Source organism: Orcinus orca, chromosome 3 (genome assembly GCF_937001465.1).
Source record: "Orcinus orca chromosome 3, mOrcOrc1.1, whole genome shotgun sequence".
NCBI lineage: Eukaryota > Metazoa > Chordata > Mammalia > Artiodactyla > Delphinidae > Orcinus > Orcinus orca.
In genome coordinates this window covers 27,374,365-27,392,442 of record NC_064561.1, presented here as the reverse complement: position 1 = coordinate 27,392,442, position 18,078 = coordinate 27,374,365, and the positions used below count along the sequence as shown (strand labels likewise).

Here is an 18,078-nt window from a genome sequence, read left to right as displayed (position 1 = left end):
AGGGAGTATGGATGGATATTCTGGTTAGACATGGAGATATATACCACAGCCCATCCACATCCACACAGACATGTATGTACTTGCGCACACATAACACTGATTTTTAAATAATCAGCATCAAAATAGAAGTTGCAAGTTGTTTTGCGTATACTACATACCAGGTATCAGGTTTATTTAAACCTCTCAAGAACTTTATAAGGTAGAAGCTATTATACCTACTTTACAAATAAGAGAACTGAGGCTCAGAAACATTATTTGGTTTAAAGCATTAGCCATTATATCCTGGGATAAACCATAATGGAAAAGAGTATAAAAAAGAATGTATTTATGTGTGTATTACTGAGTCAGTTTGCTGTACAGCAGAAATTAACACAACATTGTAAATCAACTATGCTTCCAGAAAAAAAAAAAAAAAAGCAAGCATTAGCCGTTAAGTGACAGAGAGGGGATTCTAATAGATGACTGACCCTATAACCTATCATCTTTCATGCTGCTAAAAGTTATGCATGTAACAAAATATGCTTAATGTTAGATTTTATATTTAGCATAATCTTAAATTTACGCCATCCAGAGGCCACCAGGACCTCTCTCATGACCGACCCAGAGTCTTCATCTATCACTGTGAAACAAAAATATGTAAAAGCTAGTAAACAGAGTACTCCTTCTAAACAGAATGCCAACAGTCAGAAATTACTTCTTTTTGAAATAAATCATTTATAAAAGGACAACACAATGTAGAGGGGAAGACAACTGAATGTTCTATATTTTTTTGACCATGACCTTGAGTCAGGAACACATTTTAATCACAGTCTCTACATTCATCCGTGTATGTAAATACACACACATACCCCTACGCAGAACATTCTAACATTCCAACACTAATCGTTACTATGGACAATGCAGGCTGACATTTTATGTCCTAAATTTTACCCAAAGTCAAAATCCATTAAAATGATTTCACAACCACTAATAAGTTACAACCCTTTCCAAACACTGCACTAAACCATTGGCCTGGAAGATCTAAGTCACCTTTAGGTCTAAAATGCTATGGCCAAAAAGAGAGAGAGAAAAAGAAAGGGGGTGGGGGTGGGGGTGGTTGTTTGGTTTTGTTTTGCTTTTAAACCTTGTATATATTTTTTTAAAGGCAATTTTCCTAAAAGGTTGTTAATTTCCACAAAATCCTAATTTCACAAGAATCCTAATAAGCTTCCAAACGAACGCAAGACAGATTCACAATTTCATCTGCCACTGTTTTCCCATGAAGGATATGTAAGAGTATTTGAATTATTTTAAAAATATTAACACCCAGAGATAAGAAGTCAGCACTCTCAAACGCTGCTGGTGGGAATGTCAACTGATGTAACTCTTCTGGAGGGTTAACACAACTCTTAAGTATCAAACCTCTTTAAACATCATAGCTTTCAACCTAGACACTGCAGACATTTCTAGAATTCTATCCAAAGGTAATAAAAGGTTGGGCAAAGATTAAGCTGAAAGAATCATGGCAATGTGTTTTATAATAATTAAAAGCTGGGGGGGGGATATAAATATATAACAGGTGCATATCCAAACAATCAAACATGATTTTGCCATTAGGAACAGTAATTTAGACAAATAGTGACATTACTGACAGGCAACAATTTCACAATAAAGAAAAAAAAAGCACAGTTATCAAACATAATTTTTAAAAGCCTGAAAGGCTACATACAAAGGAGTTAATAATGGTGAACCAAGAAGAGGAGTTATCTACTTTTTACTAATTTCCTAATATTGTCTCATAATAAAAAAGAGAGCTACTGTATACATAGCTCTTGGGAGTTAGTAATTTTTTTAAAAAAAAAATGACTCAGCAGAAAAATCTATTGCTAAATTTCTCGACATAGAAATACTCCTACCTTATATTTTAGGGGTAAATATTTTACTGCAAGGTTAAATCATCATTAGGGTAGTGTTTCTTATTATGCATAAATTTTACAGCATCACATGGTAATAATTTTTTTCATGTTACAATAAATGAAAAGAATTTGGAAAAGAGCAATAAAATCTATAAAGTTGACTGCCAAGGTTGTCAGAAGTAATTCACTTTGAAGAGACAAACACATTTGAGGTTTCATTGCTTGTGCTGCTTAAAAAGCAGATAAGATTTTTCCACTGATTTATAATTGTGGATCATAACAAGGCAGTTGTTCTTAGTTTCCCAAAAAGGGGGCGAGAGGAGGGCCTGGAAGAAGTAACACTACAGTTTCCTTTCCACCACAGCCAATGAGAGAAACGGCATTGGTGATCATTTCATCTCTCAATCAAAGGAATCTAATTTCACGGCATTTTAAAGTAGTATATAAAAGTTGTCCAATTTGTGAAAGTTTACTATGTTCTATAATTCATCTATCAAATTCGCCAGAGGGGGAGAAAACATACTACAGATGTCTTAGATTTTATCATGTGCTTCTTTAACAGTGGAAAGACACAAACACATATCCAAACTACAAAAGAGGTATACTTAAGTTGTTGTTTGATATACCTACTCCCCTGACCCTATCCATTCCAGAAGCTCAGCCACAATTGTAGTTGTCTGTGTTCTATTTTATCTATTTATCTATGTGGGAAAATAAAAGCAGAAGCATTGGGATATAGTCAAAGCAATGCAGAGAGAATGTATAGCACAGAAAATAAAAAATTAAGAACAGAATAAACTTAACAAAAGGTGTGCAAGACTTCTACACTAAAAACTGCAAAACACTGCTGAAGAGAAACTGAAGAAGACCTAAATAGTAAAGAGATATACTGGGTTTATGGATTAGAAGACTCAGCATTTGTTAAAGATGGAAATTCTCCCCAAGGTGACCTTTAGAGTCAATGCAGTCCTGATCATAATCCCATAATCTTCATAGAATTTGACGATTTCATTCAAAAATGAGTATGAAAACCAAGAGGACCTAGAAGAGTCAAAACAATTTTTTTTAAAACTGACTTATTACACAGCGTGGTATTGGCAAAAGGAAAGCCATAGATCACAGAACAGAATAGAGGCCAGAAAAAGTATAACAAACAAGTGGTCAATTGAGTTTTTGACAGAGTGCTATAACAATTCGATGGGAAGAGGACAGTCTTTTAACCCAAAAGAGCTGGAACAACTAGAAGGCTGTATAAAAAACACCATTCACAAAATTAATTCTAAACGGATCAAAGACCTAAATGTAAAACCTAAGCATATAAAACTCTTACAACGATGCTGGTCCAAACACGGTAGTCACTAGCTACACGTAGCTATTTATATTTTATATTTTATTTTTAAAAATTTTTGGCTGCGTTGGGTCTCCATTGCTGCACACGGGCTCCCTCCAGCTGCAGTGAGCGGGGGCCCCTCACTATGGTGGCCTCTCCCGCTGCGGAGCACAGGCTCCAGGTGCACAGGGTTCAGTAGTTGTGGTACGCAGGCCCAGCAGCTGCAGCTCGCGGGCTCCAGAGCACAAGCCCAGCAGCCGTGGCGCACAGGCCCAGCTGCTCCGTGGCACGTGGGATCTTCCCGGACCAGGGCTCGAACCCGCGTCCCCTGCTCTGGCAGGCGGACTCCCAACCACTGCACCACCAGGGAAGCCCGCTACATGTAGCTATTTAAATTTAAGTTTAAATGAAGTACAATTAAATACAATTAAAAAGCCAATCCAATTCAATTCAATTCAAATATAATTAAAACTTCAGTTCCTAAACCAAACCGGACACATTTCATGAGCTTAATAGCCACATACAGCTCGTGACTATCAAAGTGGACAGTGCAGGGACTTCCCTGGTGGCACAGTGGTTAAGAATATACCTGGCAATGCAGGGGACACGGGTTTGATCCCTGGTCCGGGAAGATCCCACATGCCGCAGAGCAACTAAGCCCATGTGCTACAACTACTGAAGTCCGTGTGCCTAGAGCCTGTTCTCCGCAACAAGAGAAGCCACCACAGTGAGAAGCCCGCGCACCACAGTGAAGAGCAACCCTGGCTCACTGCAACTAGAGAAAGCTCACGCACAGCAACGAAGATCCAACACAGCCAAAAATAAATTAATTAAATAAATAAATTTAAAAAAAAACCATCACAAAGTGGACAGTGCAGCTGTAGAAAATGTAAACTAATCTAGTGAAAGGAAGCAGGTCAGTGTTTGCTAAGGCTGTGATGGGATCAGGCTCTGACTACAAAGAGGACACAAGGGAACTTCTGGGGGGTGATAAAAATATTCTTACCTGGAGTGTGGAGGTAATTGCAGGGGTGTATATATTCGTAAAAACTTGTCACAAAACAGTATAATTTAAGTGGGTACAATCTGTTTTACAAAAATCATACCTCAATAAAATTGATTCAAAAACAGCAATGGGGCTTAGCGAAGGTGAAGGGGGCGGGGCAGAGGGAGATGTGTACATCTAGGTACCTGTCTATATGTAAGGAATATATCTAGTACTTGACTATGCCACTTTAGACAACTTATTCTAATTTCTTACTGAGCTATTATCTTTGTGGAAGGTGTATGAATACACTGCAGTTTCGCACATATTTATTTATGGGCAAATTCTTGTTGGCCCAGGAGAAAGAGCACAGAGATGTCATGTTGGCCCCGGGTGTCACTTGACCAACAAATGTCAACAAGCACTCATAATACACTGTGTGCTCTATTAGAGACTGGGGCTCCAAAATAAAAGGAGCTCCACGCCTGGTAAGAGAGACAGGCATGCAAATTATTTCAATACCAAATAATAAATTAAGTCAGATGAAGTAAAGGAGTGGGGGTGTGGTGGTATCCACAAAACCCTAACAACACAAGCAAGGGGAGGGAGGTGGCAGAGGTCTGTACTACTGAAGTGTAATTAGGGAAATTAAACAGAATTCAGTCTGGTTGGAGCCCTGGATTTTTGGGAGGCAAGAATGCAAGGCTGGGGTGGGGGAGGGTAGAGAGGACAGAAGGTAAGAGCTAGATATTGAAATTTCTGTTAGCTAATCTTAGCTAAGCCTTGCTCCTGAAAACAAAAGGAAGCTAGTGAAGAGGAGAGGCAGGGCTAAGATGACCATAGTTGGTAACAGGATGAAGGGTGGGCTGAAGAGGGAGAAGAAGAGACCAGGAAGGAGGAAATCAGTTTTCATTTGGGTCCCTTCCTCCTTCCTTATGTATTTCTTTGGTTTGGGGTGAAGGGAGGTTGAGGCGGGGAAGAGCAATCACTCAAAAAATCCTTGCCGGGCTTCCCTGGTGGCACGGTGGTTATGAATCCACCTGCCAATGCAGGGGACGCGGGTTTGAGCCCTGGTCCAGGAGGATCCCACAGGCTGCGGAGCAACTAAGCCCGTGCGCCACAACTGCTGAGCCTGCGCTCTAGAGCCCATAAGCCACAACTACTGAAGCCCACGCGCTTAGAGCCTGTGCTCTGCAACAAGAGAAGCCACCGCAATGAGAAGCCCGCGCACCGTAACGAAGATCAAATGCAGCGCCACCCCACCCCCCAAAAAAGAGATCCTTGCCTTCTTCCTCTGTAATTTCCTATAATTCAATAAATGTAAAAATTCTGCCATGTGAATTTCTCAACTGACTTGTGAAGAATCTATCCAGAGAGAAAGCAGCAAGGGAGATGGCCACTGTCACAAGAGCCAGTATGAACACAGTTGAGACTAGGAACGGCAACTATGTATGTGGCTTACAGGTCACTACTGTGGCTCAGATCCTATAGCCAGGGAGGCACAGCCAAGCCATCGAGGCACTTAGGCCTTCTGGGTCCACGTGGGGTCCCATCATCCTTCCAAAGGCAGTACACCAGCCAGTCACTACGGATCAAACTGAGTTGGCATGAAGAAACAATGCATTTGCCATTCCTGATGCAGATCCTTGGTTTATCACTAATAGATGGAACAGGGGCAAGACCAGAGGTCCGCATGCTTCTTCTTAATGGGCCAGATTGTACATATTTTAGGCCACACAGTCTCTTTTGCAACTACTCAGCTCTGCCACTGAAGCACGAAACCAGCCACAGACAATACATAAACAGATGAGCTGTGGCTGTGCTCCAATAAAACTACTTATGGGCACTGGAATTTGAATTTTATATAATTTTCACATGTTCTAAAATAATATTCTTCTTTTAATTGTTTCAAAGTATTTAAAAGTGTAAAAAACTATTCTTAGATTGCTATGGTAAGGATAAAAAAAAATAAGGCAGTGGGTCAAATTTGGCCTCCAGCTGTAGCCTGCTGACCCTGAATAAGATAAACTTCCTGGAGCAGAAATAAGGAGTATCTGAAAAGATGTCAACTTAGTGATCTAGAAAGCAGTGATTCCCTATCTTTTCACCCCAAAAATTTCACGATTCTACACACGGACTTTCTTTACATTTTTAATATTCAATGAACAGGAAAATATACAATGACAAAAAGCTACTAAGCATTAAGTAATGTTTTTACATAAATATGAATTTTATTAACAGTCTTTACATACATATATACATGACAGTACAAATATGCACAAACATTATTTATTCAATCTACAAAGTTTAATGTGCACAGAATTCACAGGCTCCCTCGCAAAATTCTCAAGAGTTGGGAATACTGCTCCAGAAGAACATGGTCATCAGTCCCAAGGACACTGCCAAGTAAGGCTTCTCATCCTCTACCTGGACACCCTTAGTAATCAAAACATGCCATCATCAATGTTATTATGGCCCTAAGTCTTCCTGTTACCGGAGCAAAGGACTTGGCTTCCAGGGTACCTGTTGTGTCTAATGGATGAAGAACGAGTTTTAGGGGCTCTCTCAACAAACACTCTTCTTTGATTCCTACCCTAGGGAATGGTGGTGGTGGGTGGATTGTAATGGGGGGGTGGGGAGGGGCGGTAGTTTTAAGTGTTTGCCTGATGGTGATTTTTAAAAAAATAAAAGATAGAACTGAAAGACAGGAAAGAAAGAGAAAAAGGAGATCCTTGCACCGCAAAACAATTTGGAGGACTTTACTGGTACTAAATTGGTATGACCTGGGAAAAGTTTTAAAAAACAGGAACCGTGGTGTCTACCAATATGAAAACCCACAATAAGCAGGATTTCGATTTATATCTTATTTTGATGTGACCATAAAGATCTAGCCTTATGCTAGAACTCTGCAAAGTTGATGCATCTAATGTTCCTATTACTGAGAAAGGAACCCAAACCATAAAATTTCCCCAAAGGGAAGGTGAATTCAATCAGCAAAATTAAAAGTGGGGCAAGTACTCACCTGAAACAGGTAAAGTGCAGACTGTTATCTGGAGATGTAAGTGTATGTTCTGGAGGGAGAACGGGTCTCATTCTGGGCACTGGGAGGCACATTTAAGAAATCCCAAATCAAAATTGTGTCATCATGGGAGCTGCTGATGATCTGAAATTCATCAAACTGTAGCCGAAACACACGTCCAGAATGTTCCTGTGAAACGTAACAGCTTTATTCATAAAACGAAATCTTTACAATCCCTCCTATCTCACTACCAGGGAGTTGGCACAGGCTGAAAATACAGCTCCTTATCCAGGCTTCCTAAATAACTTTCCAGAGCTTTATTGAGCTTTGTCCTTCACCCTAGGAATACAGATTCTGCCTTCCCTTCTAGGCTTTTTCTTTAATTTAACTTTGTGTCCTAGATCCTGGCCCATTAATATGTCAAAGAAGAAAAACTATGTGATCATCTTACAAAGGGTCTTAAGAAGGTAAGCAACAATATTTAATACCCATTCTTGATACACTGTAAAAACTAGAAGCAGAAGAATAGTGTTTTTAACACCACCAAGCATATCTATCTCAAACCACAGCTAACATCAAAATTAATGGTGAAATACCAGAAGTCTTCCTATTAAAATCAAGAAGAAAACAAGAATGGCCCTGACTCAAGTTCTGCATGTTCTTCTAGTCAATGAAAGGAGAGATAAAATAGAAGGTAAAACTACTGAAAATAAGAAAACTCTATCAATATTTTCAAACAACTGTCTCCTCAAAAATACAAAAGTAAACAGACTGCTAGAAATAATGAGCTTGGTAAAGTTGGTAAAACAAGATTAATATATAAAAATAAAGTATTCCTATATGCCAAGCAATAATCCGTAGAATACAGATTGAGGGGAAAGTCCACCATAATAGTACAAAAATGTGCTGAGTTATAAAACACAACACAACCACAGATACCCATATTAGGAAATCTCCCAAACTTGCAGACAGGAAATACTTTATGTTCTAGGAGGAAACCAGTCCACCTACAAATGAGGAAGCCTGCTTTCATATTTTAAGTTGTGTTAATACTCTTTATAAAAGAGCTCACAGAAATATGAATGTCAAATATTCTCTGATTTTGACTAATAAACAAAATTAACAGAACAGCGCATTTCTCAGAAGGCATGCTGTGAGGTACAGAAGCTTTCCAGTGATAGGCTCAGGGAGGTCTATCTGCAGGTAGGTGGCCAACCGCCAGCACAGGGAAGCACTTCCCTTTCAACAGATCACATACCACCAATGTGCGCAGACACAACGTGCTTGCTGGGGCTCGGGGGTCGAGAGCAGCCTGCAAGTCCCAAACTTTGATTTTCCTAGAAAGGAAAATGAAATCACAATTAGTGGAAAAGTCAACATTTTATATATTGTCAAGCATTTCCTCGACAGAAAGGAGTGCATTCGAACTGCCTATTTTAAAAGCTAATGGGGAACCTGCTGATGTTTTGACAAGGTATTTAAACCAATTACACTTGATTTGGAAAAAATAAGGACCTACACATTCTCAGAATTGCTGAAATTGTGAAGAAATATTGTTTGAAGGGAGACAAGAAAACAACTTCACATTATCTAAATTCAATTCCTGACTTGATAATCTATGTCACCAAATTCATTAATCAGGAAGCTCTCTAGGGCTGAGTAGGTGCTGCTGACAGAAGCTAGGGCTCTCTGTGAAATTCCAAGGATACCTTTCTCCAAACTAAGCAAATGCTGAAAGTTAATAATAGGAGTATGAACAGACCAACTAACCCGCCTGTGAAGTATATATAAGGTCATCTTGAAAGGTTTACGGCTGCCACTTGCTCATTTTAAAAGTCATGAGGCTTTTTAAAGAGGATGTGTTCAATTCACCAAAAGGGGAAAAGAAATTTATCATTGAACTCACCAAAAAAAAAAAAAAAAAAAAAAAAAAAAAAGCCTGGATTAATTTAGTGCTGGGACAAGGAACTAGCTACTCTCTGAGTTTACAATAATGGTTAAAAGCATAAGCTTATTAATTCATCCTTCTGGGTCTCAGTGTCCCCACTTGATCCTGCCATCCACCATTACATAAGAAATACCTAGCATGGGACCTAGCACATACACAGCTGCTTAATATGCAGTACTTATTTTTCCTCTTCATATAGTTATGGCCACGCATTTGAAAATTTGAAACACGTACCCATCATAGGCCCCACTGACAATCCTCTTGTTATCAAACCGGATGCATCGGACCAATTCTTCATGTCCCTCTAGGACTCTTAAACAGGCGCCACATTCAATATCCCACAGTCTTGAATGAAAAACAGATTTCTGTGAATCAACTTCCTACACATGATTCAAACTATCCATACGTGATCTTCCCTACCCTGGGAATCTTTATTTCTATCTCACTCCCAGTTCACATTATACACATGTGAAGATATGTGTGTACCTTTGTACCATTCATGTGTTTTTTAAGAACTAACTTGGGAGAAAGGCTTACTTTTCATTTTATTTCCTTTTACATAGTTTGAAACTTTTAAAAATCACATGCATGTTGTTATTATTTAAATAATACCAACAAACAAATTTCAATTACATTTAGTTTGTAGGCATGCTCTTGATGTCTGAGTTGATGAAACCAAGTAGCCAAATGGTCTAGGAAGAATTCTGGGGGGGAGACAGGGATTGCAGGCCGTAAAGAAGAAAAAGGATGTCGGTGTGGGGAAGATAATAAATACAGCCCAGGGGGTTAGGCTTCCGCCACCAAGGTTAGAACTGGTGGACCAGCACAATGGTCTCCCTCTCCTGATGAGGCTTAGGGATTCCCCTTCCTAGATACAGTATTACAAGGTCAGAGTGGGAGCCTCTCATTAGGCATATGCAGTGTCTTAGAAATATAAACCCAGTGACTACCATCCAGCCTTTTTCTCTGTATATGATTTATGTAACAATTCTGGAAAGAGATTTTTAAAAAATTATCACTGATTTAACTACATTATTTGTAAAAAGAAACCACAGCAAACTAACATGTACAAAACAAAGTTAGCAAATTAATTCTATAATGACATTTTCTTAGCCTCCCCACTAGTACCTATCATAAATCCAATGAATATTCTATCCTCAGCAAATGTTCTCATCAGTGTCAGTGATGATGGCTTCTCTAATCTACTGTGAAGAGAACACTGCCACTATAACTCCAAAGTGGTTCTCTTCCATAAACTATTCAGCAGTACACATTATTATTTTGTAGAAGCTCGGAGGTTCTAATGAGGAAGTTAAGAATTGTTTATTGCTGAAATATTAAGTAATACCAAGCATAAAGAATGCAACAGAACCAAGATTCAAGTTCTCAACTGACTTTTATGATACCTTAAAACTTAAAATGATAAAGAAAACTTTTGGCAGTTAAAGCTACATTGTGTTTGCTTTCTTTCTTTCTTTTTCTAAAAAAATAATCTTGAACCCAATCCTTATTTTGCCCAAACAGGCAATTTGATTATAAAAAAGCTACTAGAATATGTTGGGACAGTTGGAAAAATGACTTGGGGTAATTAAATAGATATTTAAGGGAAGTTCTTAATAAGATAAAAAGTGTTTAAAGACATTCATATTTATTAGAAAGCAAGGACAATGAGTGTTGGGAAGAAAAAAGGGAGATAAGATAAATGACCAAACAGGAATTGATGACAGTGTTGGGAGAGAGAAATAAAGTACACTGCCCTCTGTTAGGGAGAGAGGCAGGAGCTCACTGGTAAGGGAAAGGAGAGCATCAGGCTGGAGCATCCTCTGTTCTGAGGCACTACGGTATTAAGTGATCTTGGGTGGAGTTGAGGTTATAAAACCTTGTGCACTGGGGGAATCTTGGAAGAATACCCAGGGCATACACAATTTACCCACTTTAGTATGCAGAACCAGAGAGATAAATAAAAGTTACCTAAAGTTTTCTTATCTGAAGCAGCCCCCAAAACTGAGTCTTTTGAGCATCAGGACTGGAGATAAGTCAACACTATGGCAAAAATGAGCCCACTCTGTCACCACACCAACTTCTACCCACCTTATGGTATTATCCGATGATCCACTAACAACCAGCCGATCCCTGTACTGGAGACAGGCAATGCCTCGCTTGTGCCCATTCAGAGTACGAACAAATTCACAGGTGCTCGTGCTCCAGACCTGTACAACAAATTAGCAATACATTTAAGAATAAATGCAGAAAAGGCTTTGCACAATGTACCTTAAAAAAAAAAAATCAGAACTTCTAAGAATGACCACAATACTTGATTATGAAATACGCTGGGAAGGTTGGGGAACAGATTGGATAGCATAACATTTCCTTAGCTGCTGAGTGATAAAACTGGAATGAAATACAGAGGGAATTTGTGAAGTCTCCAAACCTTGAGATCTTCACAAAGAGAACATCTCCTGGATGGTTCAGACATTCATTTGCCTAGAGAGAAGGGTCTGGGCCAGATCTTATGTTTTTAGGCCGGGTGACACGTCAAACCCAATGTAACTGACGTGAAAGGGCTTCACCTTTTGCATCCTCTTCTTTTCCAGCATAGTTTCTCAAATAGCTCCATTTGTTTTGACACATCACTCCTAATATTATGTATGTGGAATAAATAACCCCTCTTTTGTGAAGCTGTCTGCAAGACTTAGATGTCCATAGACACACTTAATACCAGCCAAATAAGGAGACACAAAGTAACCAATGTTCCCTGAATTATTTTATTAGCTGCATTTGTAGTTGAATGGGACAACCAGATATCCAGAGGCAAAAGGATGAAGTTGGATCCCTGTGTCACACTGTATACAAATATTTAATTCAACATGGATCAATGATCTAAATGTAGCAGCTGAAACTCTCAGAAGAAAACATAAGAGTAAATCTTTGTGACCTTGTATTAGGCAACTGTTTCTTAGATATGATAATAAAAGCACAAGTAACAAAAAAAATTGATGAACTTGACTTCAACAAAGTTAAAACTATTTGTGTTTCAAAGGACACCATCAAGAAAGTGAAAAGACAACCCACAGGAAGAAAATATTTGCAAATCATTTATCTGATAAGGGACTTGTAACCAGAACATGTAAAGAACTTTTGCAACTAAATAATAAAGAGACAATCTAAGGTTTGAAAAGAACAAAAGATTTAAGTAGATGTCTCTTCAAAGAAGTTATAAAAATGGCCAATAAGCACATGATGCTCAACATCACTGGTCATTAGGGAAATCGAAAGAAAAACTGCAGAGACACCACTAAATACCTACCAGGATGGCTATAATAAACACACACACACACACACACACACACACACACACACTAACAAGGGCTGGCAAGGATATGGAGAAATACCTGGGCTGATATTATGCAACATCTGTTTTTTTTTTTTTTGCGGTACGCGGGCCTCCCACTGTTGTGGCCCCTCCCGCTGCAGAGCACAGGTTCCGGACGCGCAGGCCCAGCGGCCATGGCCCATGGGCCCAGCCGCTTTACGGCATGCAGGATCCTCCTGGACCGGGGCACGAACCCGTGTCCCCTGAATCGGCAGGCGGACCCTCAACCACTGCGCCACCAGGGAAGCCCCAACATCTGTTTTGTACAAAGGCCCAAACCCTCTTGACTTCCAGGCACTGGTCTCGTACAAATTGGTGTGACTGACTGGTGAGGTGCCAAAAATCCTAGTTTTTCAGCTTCCAGACTCTATCCAATCTAAAAGTCTGATGCTATCTAGTCTGTGATCTGTGGGGCTAGATACTAGCATGCTGGCCAGTACGGGTCATAAAAGGAAGGTTTCTGAGCCCATACACTGCTGGTGAGACTGTTAAATGGTGAAGCCATTTTGGAAAACAGTTTGGCAGTTCCTGAAGATGTTCAACACAGAGTTACCATCCCAAGAGAATTAAAAGTATATGTACACGCAAACATCTGTACACAAATATTTATGGCAGCATTATATATAACAGATAGAATGTGCAAACAATCAAAATGTCCGTGAACTGACGAACGGATAAACAAAATGTGGTGCATCCACACACAGAATTTTTCTAGTCACCAGAAGGAATGAAGTCTGATTCATGCTGCAAAGTACATGGATGACCCTTGAAAACACTACACTAAGTGAAAGAAGCCAGACACAAAAGGCCACATGTAGATGATAACATTTATCTGAAAAGTCTCAAATAGGCAAATCCATAGAAAGATTACTGATTGCCAGGGACTGGGGGTAGAGAACAGGGGCTGACTGCTAATGGGTATGAGGTTTTTTCAGAGGGTGATAAAGATGTTCTGAAACTAGTGATGACCATACAACACTGTGAATATACGAAATCACTGAATGGTATGCTTTCAAATGATGAATCTTATGGTATGTGAATTATATCTCAGTAAGGCTATTATAAAAATATAAGGAAAGCTACAATTTTAATAAGTTAACATGTACATTGGAACCAGCACTACATTCACCATACCCGATGGATCACCCTAGACTACAAGTGCTTGTCACACGTCTGCCTCACACCACACGTTGAGCTCCTTGGAGGCAGGGACATGTCCTGTTCCTCATCATATCTCTAGCATCCAGCCCAGGGTCTATGGCACGGCAGGCTCTCAAGATTAGGTGAATAAATCAGATCTGAACTCTGCCACTAACTAGCTAATGTGGCCTCCAGCACAGTCCTCTGTGCCACATCTGTAAAATGTGGCTCAGCAGAGTGCTGGGAGGGTGGAATGAGGCAGTAATGGGAAGCTTCTGGCACATGGTACATGTCCCATAGGTTAGTTCTCTTCCCTTTAAAAAGGTTATCAACAATGTCCTTTCATGAAATAGAGGACTGCTCTCGGTCCAGACCCCATGACCCTTTTCTACGACCTTGCCTACGGCTTGAGAAGCATAAAGAATGAGCATGCCTTGAGGTCTCATAAGCACAAGTAGAGGAGAATAAAGATCTTGCCAGATGCGAGGTTGGTATAAGCCACCTCTGCTTTCTCTGTGTTCTAAAAGGGATGGCAACAAGCAGAGTTATGACTGCAGACACACTTACTTTGATGGTCCTGTCCCCAGAGGCAGACACTATGTACTTATCGTCAAAGTCTACTACATTGACAGCAGCACGGTGGCCAACCAGGACACGGCGTAAAGTGATATCAGTGGCAGAAGCCATGTCCCACACTGCGATGGAGCGGTCCTTGGAACAGGTCACCATCAGTCCATTGCTGAAGCGTAAGTGCAGTACAGCCTCGTTGTGGTGGATCAACGTGTTCAGAACTTCACCCGTGTTCACATCCCAGACTCTAGGGAACAGAAAAGCACAATGCTTAATTATCGAGACAACCAGGAAAAGATTCCTGTGTCTGTGCTCTGGGCCCATTTTTAGTAGTAGGCTGGGGAGGAGTGGACTTCACAAGTATCTGGTGACTGGGACCTGACACCATGCTTAAAAGGAGCCCCCAGAAGCAATTTCTCTATTTGTGAAGAAATGGTAAGATGGTTTCAAAAAAGAAGGCCAGGGCTTCCCTGGTGGCGCAGTGGTTGAGAGTTCGCCTGCCAATGCAGGGGACACGGGTTCGTGCCCCGGTCCGGGAAGATCCCACATGCCACGGAGTGGCTGGACCCGTGAGCCATGGCCGCTGAGCCTGCGCGTCTGGAGCCTGTGCTCTGCAACGGGAGAGGCCACAACAGTGAGAGGCCCGCGTACTGCAAAAAAAAAAAAAAAAAAAAGAAGGCCAATTCTGACTCCTGCCCAGGTATTCAGGGATGGTGTTTGCAGCCTTGTGCTGATGGCAAAAAATGATGCAAGGAAGTGGGCTTTGCAGTGAGTTTGAGATGACAGAAAGAAGATGGCTTGGTGGCTGGGTTCCAAGCTTAAGGTTGTTTTTGACCTCTGACAAGCTTTTGAGTCTATTATTTATCCACTGCAAACTATCTATCCACACCCATCTATCTACCCAACCGCTTTATGGACAAAGCACATGTCTCCAATTGCTTCACCCTTGAGATACAGGCTTCTTAGGGGCAGGCCTTTCACATCATAGCTTTTCTGTAACCCCAATCTCCTAAGGGGACAAGTTCGTGCAGAGCAGACGAAGAGAGTCTCAGGCTTCTAAGGCCGAGACATGACCTATCGTGGAAGCAGCAGCCTGGAAGCACTGAGTCAGGGAAAGGATACTAGGCATGCTGGTGACTATTTCAATCTCTTAGGTGTGCCTGTAAAGCAATCCTCTTCAAATCTCTGACTCACTCTAGAAGAGGCATTTCCTTTCCTCCCCATGACATGCCTTCCTCAGGCTACCAGCAGTCCAGCTGAAGCTTTACTGTATTACCTCTAGGCTCTGGTGAACGCATCACTACAGCAAAATCCAAAGCCATCTGGTATGGAAAAACATCCTTGTCCCAGTGGTTTAGGAGTAGATCCCAATAATGTTTCCTTTCTACTCTCAATTCCCAACCAGCAGTCACTGCTTCCCTTCTACTGTAGAACACTGCCACTTCCATCTTCATCACTCTGCCCCTGGGGTGGCATCTGAAAACTAGTGTCTCCATCACTGGAAAAGCTACATAATATCAAGATAGTCTTGAGTGCTATAAATTCAAGGCTCGAAATTAACTAACTATGTGACTGAGTAAATTATTCGCCTCTCTGGCCTCCATTTCCCAATACTACATCTATAAAAAAGAAGATACTACTTACTTTAGAAAGGTTGATGTGAGAATTCAATAGAATAACATTATACAAAATATCGGGCACATTATTTGTGTCCCTCAAAAAGTGCTGCAAATCTCTGCTTCTGATTCTTCTGGTACTTGTAGTTTACTGTCCACCACACTCCTAGAACACCTGCTTCCTTCCTCTCTCCTCTAGAGCGTGGTCTCCCAGGAGAAAGCTACCCTGATACTGTCAGGTACTGTGCTTTTACAGGAAGGCATGTTGCCATCTCTAGAATGTATGGTAATGGGAATAGGACCTACTTAACAAAAGTTAGCTTTCCCGCCCACTTTGTTCAAATGTACCTACACCAAAAATGGTTTTGAAATATAGCATACAAAAACATATACAGAGCATGTGTGTACTTTATCGCAGAAGAGGAGGTGAATCTGCCTCCTTGTGGAAGGTACAGAAGTTCAGGCCAGTGAAATCCAATCACTCACCTCACTGTAGAGTCAGAAGAGCCAGTCACAATGACACGTTCATCATACTGGAGACAAAGGACAGAGCCAGTGTGTCCCGTTAACACTTTCAAACATTCCAAGCTGGTTTTATCCCAGATCTATTGAGACAAACACAAACAGTAATTTAGTATATCACATTCTGATCAATGTTTTTATCATACCTTATTTTCTGAATCATAAAACAAAACAAAGCTGTGTTACAGTAAATAAGAGCAGTAAACATCAAACAGGTGGTAAATGACAAGAGGGGAAGAAGAGGCAATACTGAATAACTTCCAGAATAGGTATACTACTTTGTTTACTTTGTCCCCGTAACTACTGTGCCCATTATACTTAACAGCTTTATAAAGAGAATTTTTAAATAAACTCTGTGAAAAGAGTTGGCTCACCCTCTGGAAAACAACGTGACAGTATCTATTAAGAGCTTTTAAAAATGCATACCCCTTAACCCATTACATTTGTTTATGAAAGTTTAAAAATGAAAAATGTTCAGCATCTCAGAATAACTTCAAAGTAAATTATGAAGAGTTTTTAATGAGAAAACACACTGCTTTATTATAGTTACTTTTTTAAAAAAATCAGACTAAAAGTCATCTCTATAGTGACATAAACATTATGTATATTTAAAAAAAAAGATTAAAAGGAAGTAAAGTGTTGATAGTTGGCTTTGTACTCTGAATGCCGTTTTTCTCCTCTCTTTTGATCTTTCCAGTGTTTTCCAAGTTTTCAATAATGTCCCAAAATAATGGGGGGATGGAACGTGATTTTTTTGAAAGACTGTTTTGTTAAAAATAGAGTCTACGGAACTATTTCTTCCCTTGTAAAAGTACTATCATAATTTGCAGTGTCCCTAAAGTTTACCACAAATGGCCAAGATATTACAAGCACTACAGACAGTTAAGTGTCCTTCTATAATAGTAAGGCTTGCTTCTAATTTCTGACCTAGTAGAACCACAGCTATTTTGAAAGTGTGAGCTGATCAAGGACTGAAGCAGAATGAAGTACAGAAGGTTTCCAACCATTGGTCTAGATGAGCGCTCTAAAGCGTATTTTTGCTCCATTGTTCCGTGCCTTATAAATCAAGTGTAGGCCTAATTTAGGCATGGGTAGGCCTCTATTAAGAGAATTCTTTGGAAACATCCAGCGTCAGTGAAATGCAAGCCCACGGCCAGCCCATGCTTTGACAAGGTCATTATAAACCATTCTTACCTACTCCTTAAAGGAGAACTGCCAAAATTAAATAACAACACTTTCAAGAGCATATTTGTGGCCACAGGTGAGGACTATCAATAAGTATTACATAAAAATAGAGTTCTGTGGTCAAGTATGTTTTCTAAGTTGGAAAACTCTGGGTGCCTCTACTGTATGTCTTCTCAGAGCCTTTATATGCTACTGTAACCTGTACATTTCTAAGAAAGGGATACAGCATGCAGTGTTTTCTAAATTTCTTTGAAGGGAATTACTCTTCAAAGCAATATCCTTTGGATTCACATCCACAGAATACCTTTTGGGAAACACTATAATACATATAGGAAACCAACAAAACAGTTTCTTTATATTCTATAATTCAGTGATTTTTTGCCCCAGTTATTGGAATTATTGAAATTCCACTATTTTATAAAACAAAAAACACACAAGCAAAAATACCTTTTAACTCACCCAAAGTAAAAGAATATAGAAAACAAGGCCAAGGGG

At 40.0% G+C, this 18,078-nt stretch overlaps 1 protein-coding gene across 8 annotated transcripts in view; it reads right to left on the bottom strand.

Annotated features, from left to right (window-relative positions):
* The window catches only part of FBXW11 (F-box and WD repeat domain containing 11), a 132,556-nt gene that overhangs the window by 2,561 nt on the left and 111,917 nt on the right, over positions 1-18,078 (bottom strand). For 7 of the 8 annotated variants that reach the window (XM_033432069.2, XM_049708097.1, XM_012533834.3 and 4 more), the window contains 6 exons: positions 16,363-16,481; positions 14,258-14,507; positions 11,269-11,387; positions 9,412-9,522; positions 8,488-8,566; positions 7,233-7,418 (listed from right to left, as the gene is read on the bottom strand). In XM_033432069.2, the coding sequence (XP_033287960.1) occupies positions 7,257-7,418; positions 8,488-8,566; positions 9,412-9,522; positions 11,269-11,387; positions 14,258-14,507; positions 16,363-16,481 (840 nt within the window). In that variant the 3' untranslated portion in view covers positions 7,233-7,256. Of the gene's footprint in view, positions 1-400; positions 6,743-7,232; positions 7,419-8,487; positions 8,567-9,411; positions 9,523-11,268; positions 11,388-14,257; positions 14,508-16,362; positions 16,482-18,078 lie in introns of those variants that run through there. The other variant, XM_033432071.2, reaches the window with a different exon arrangement.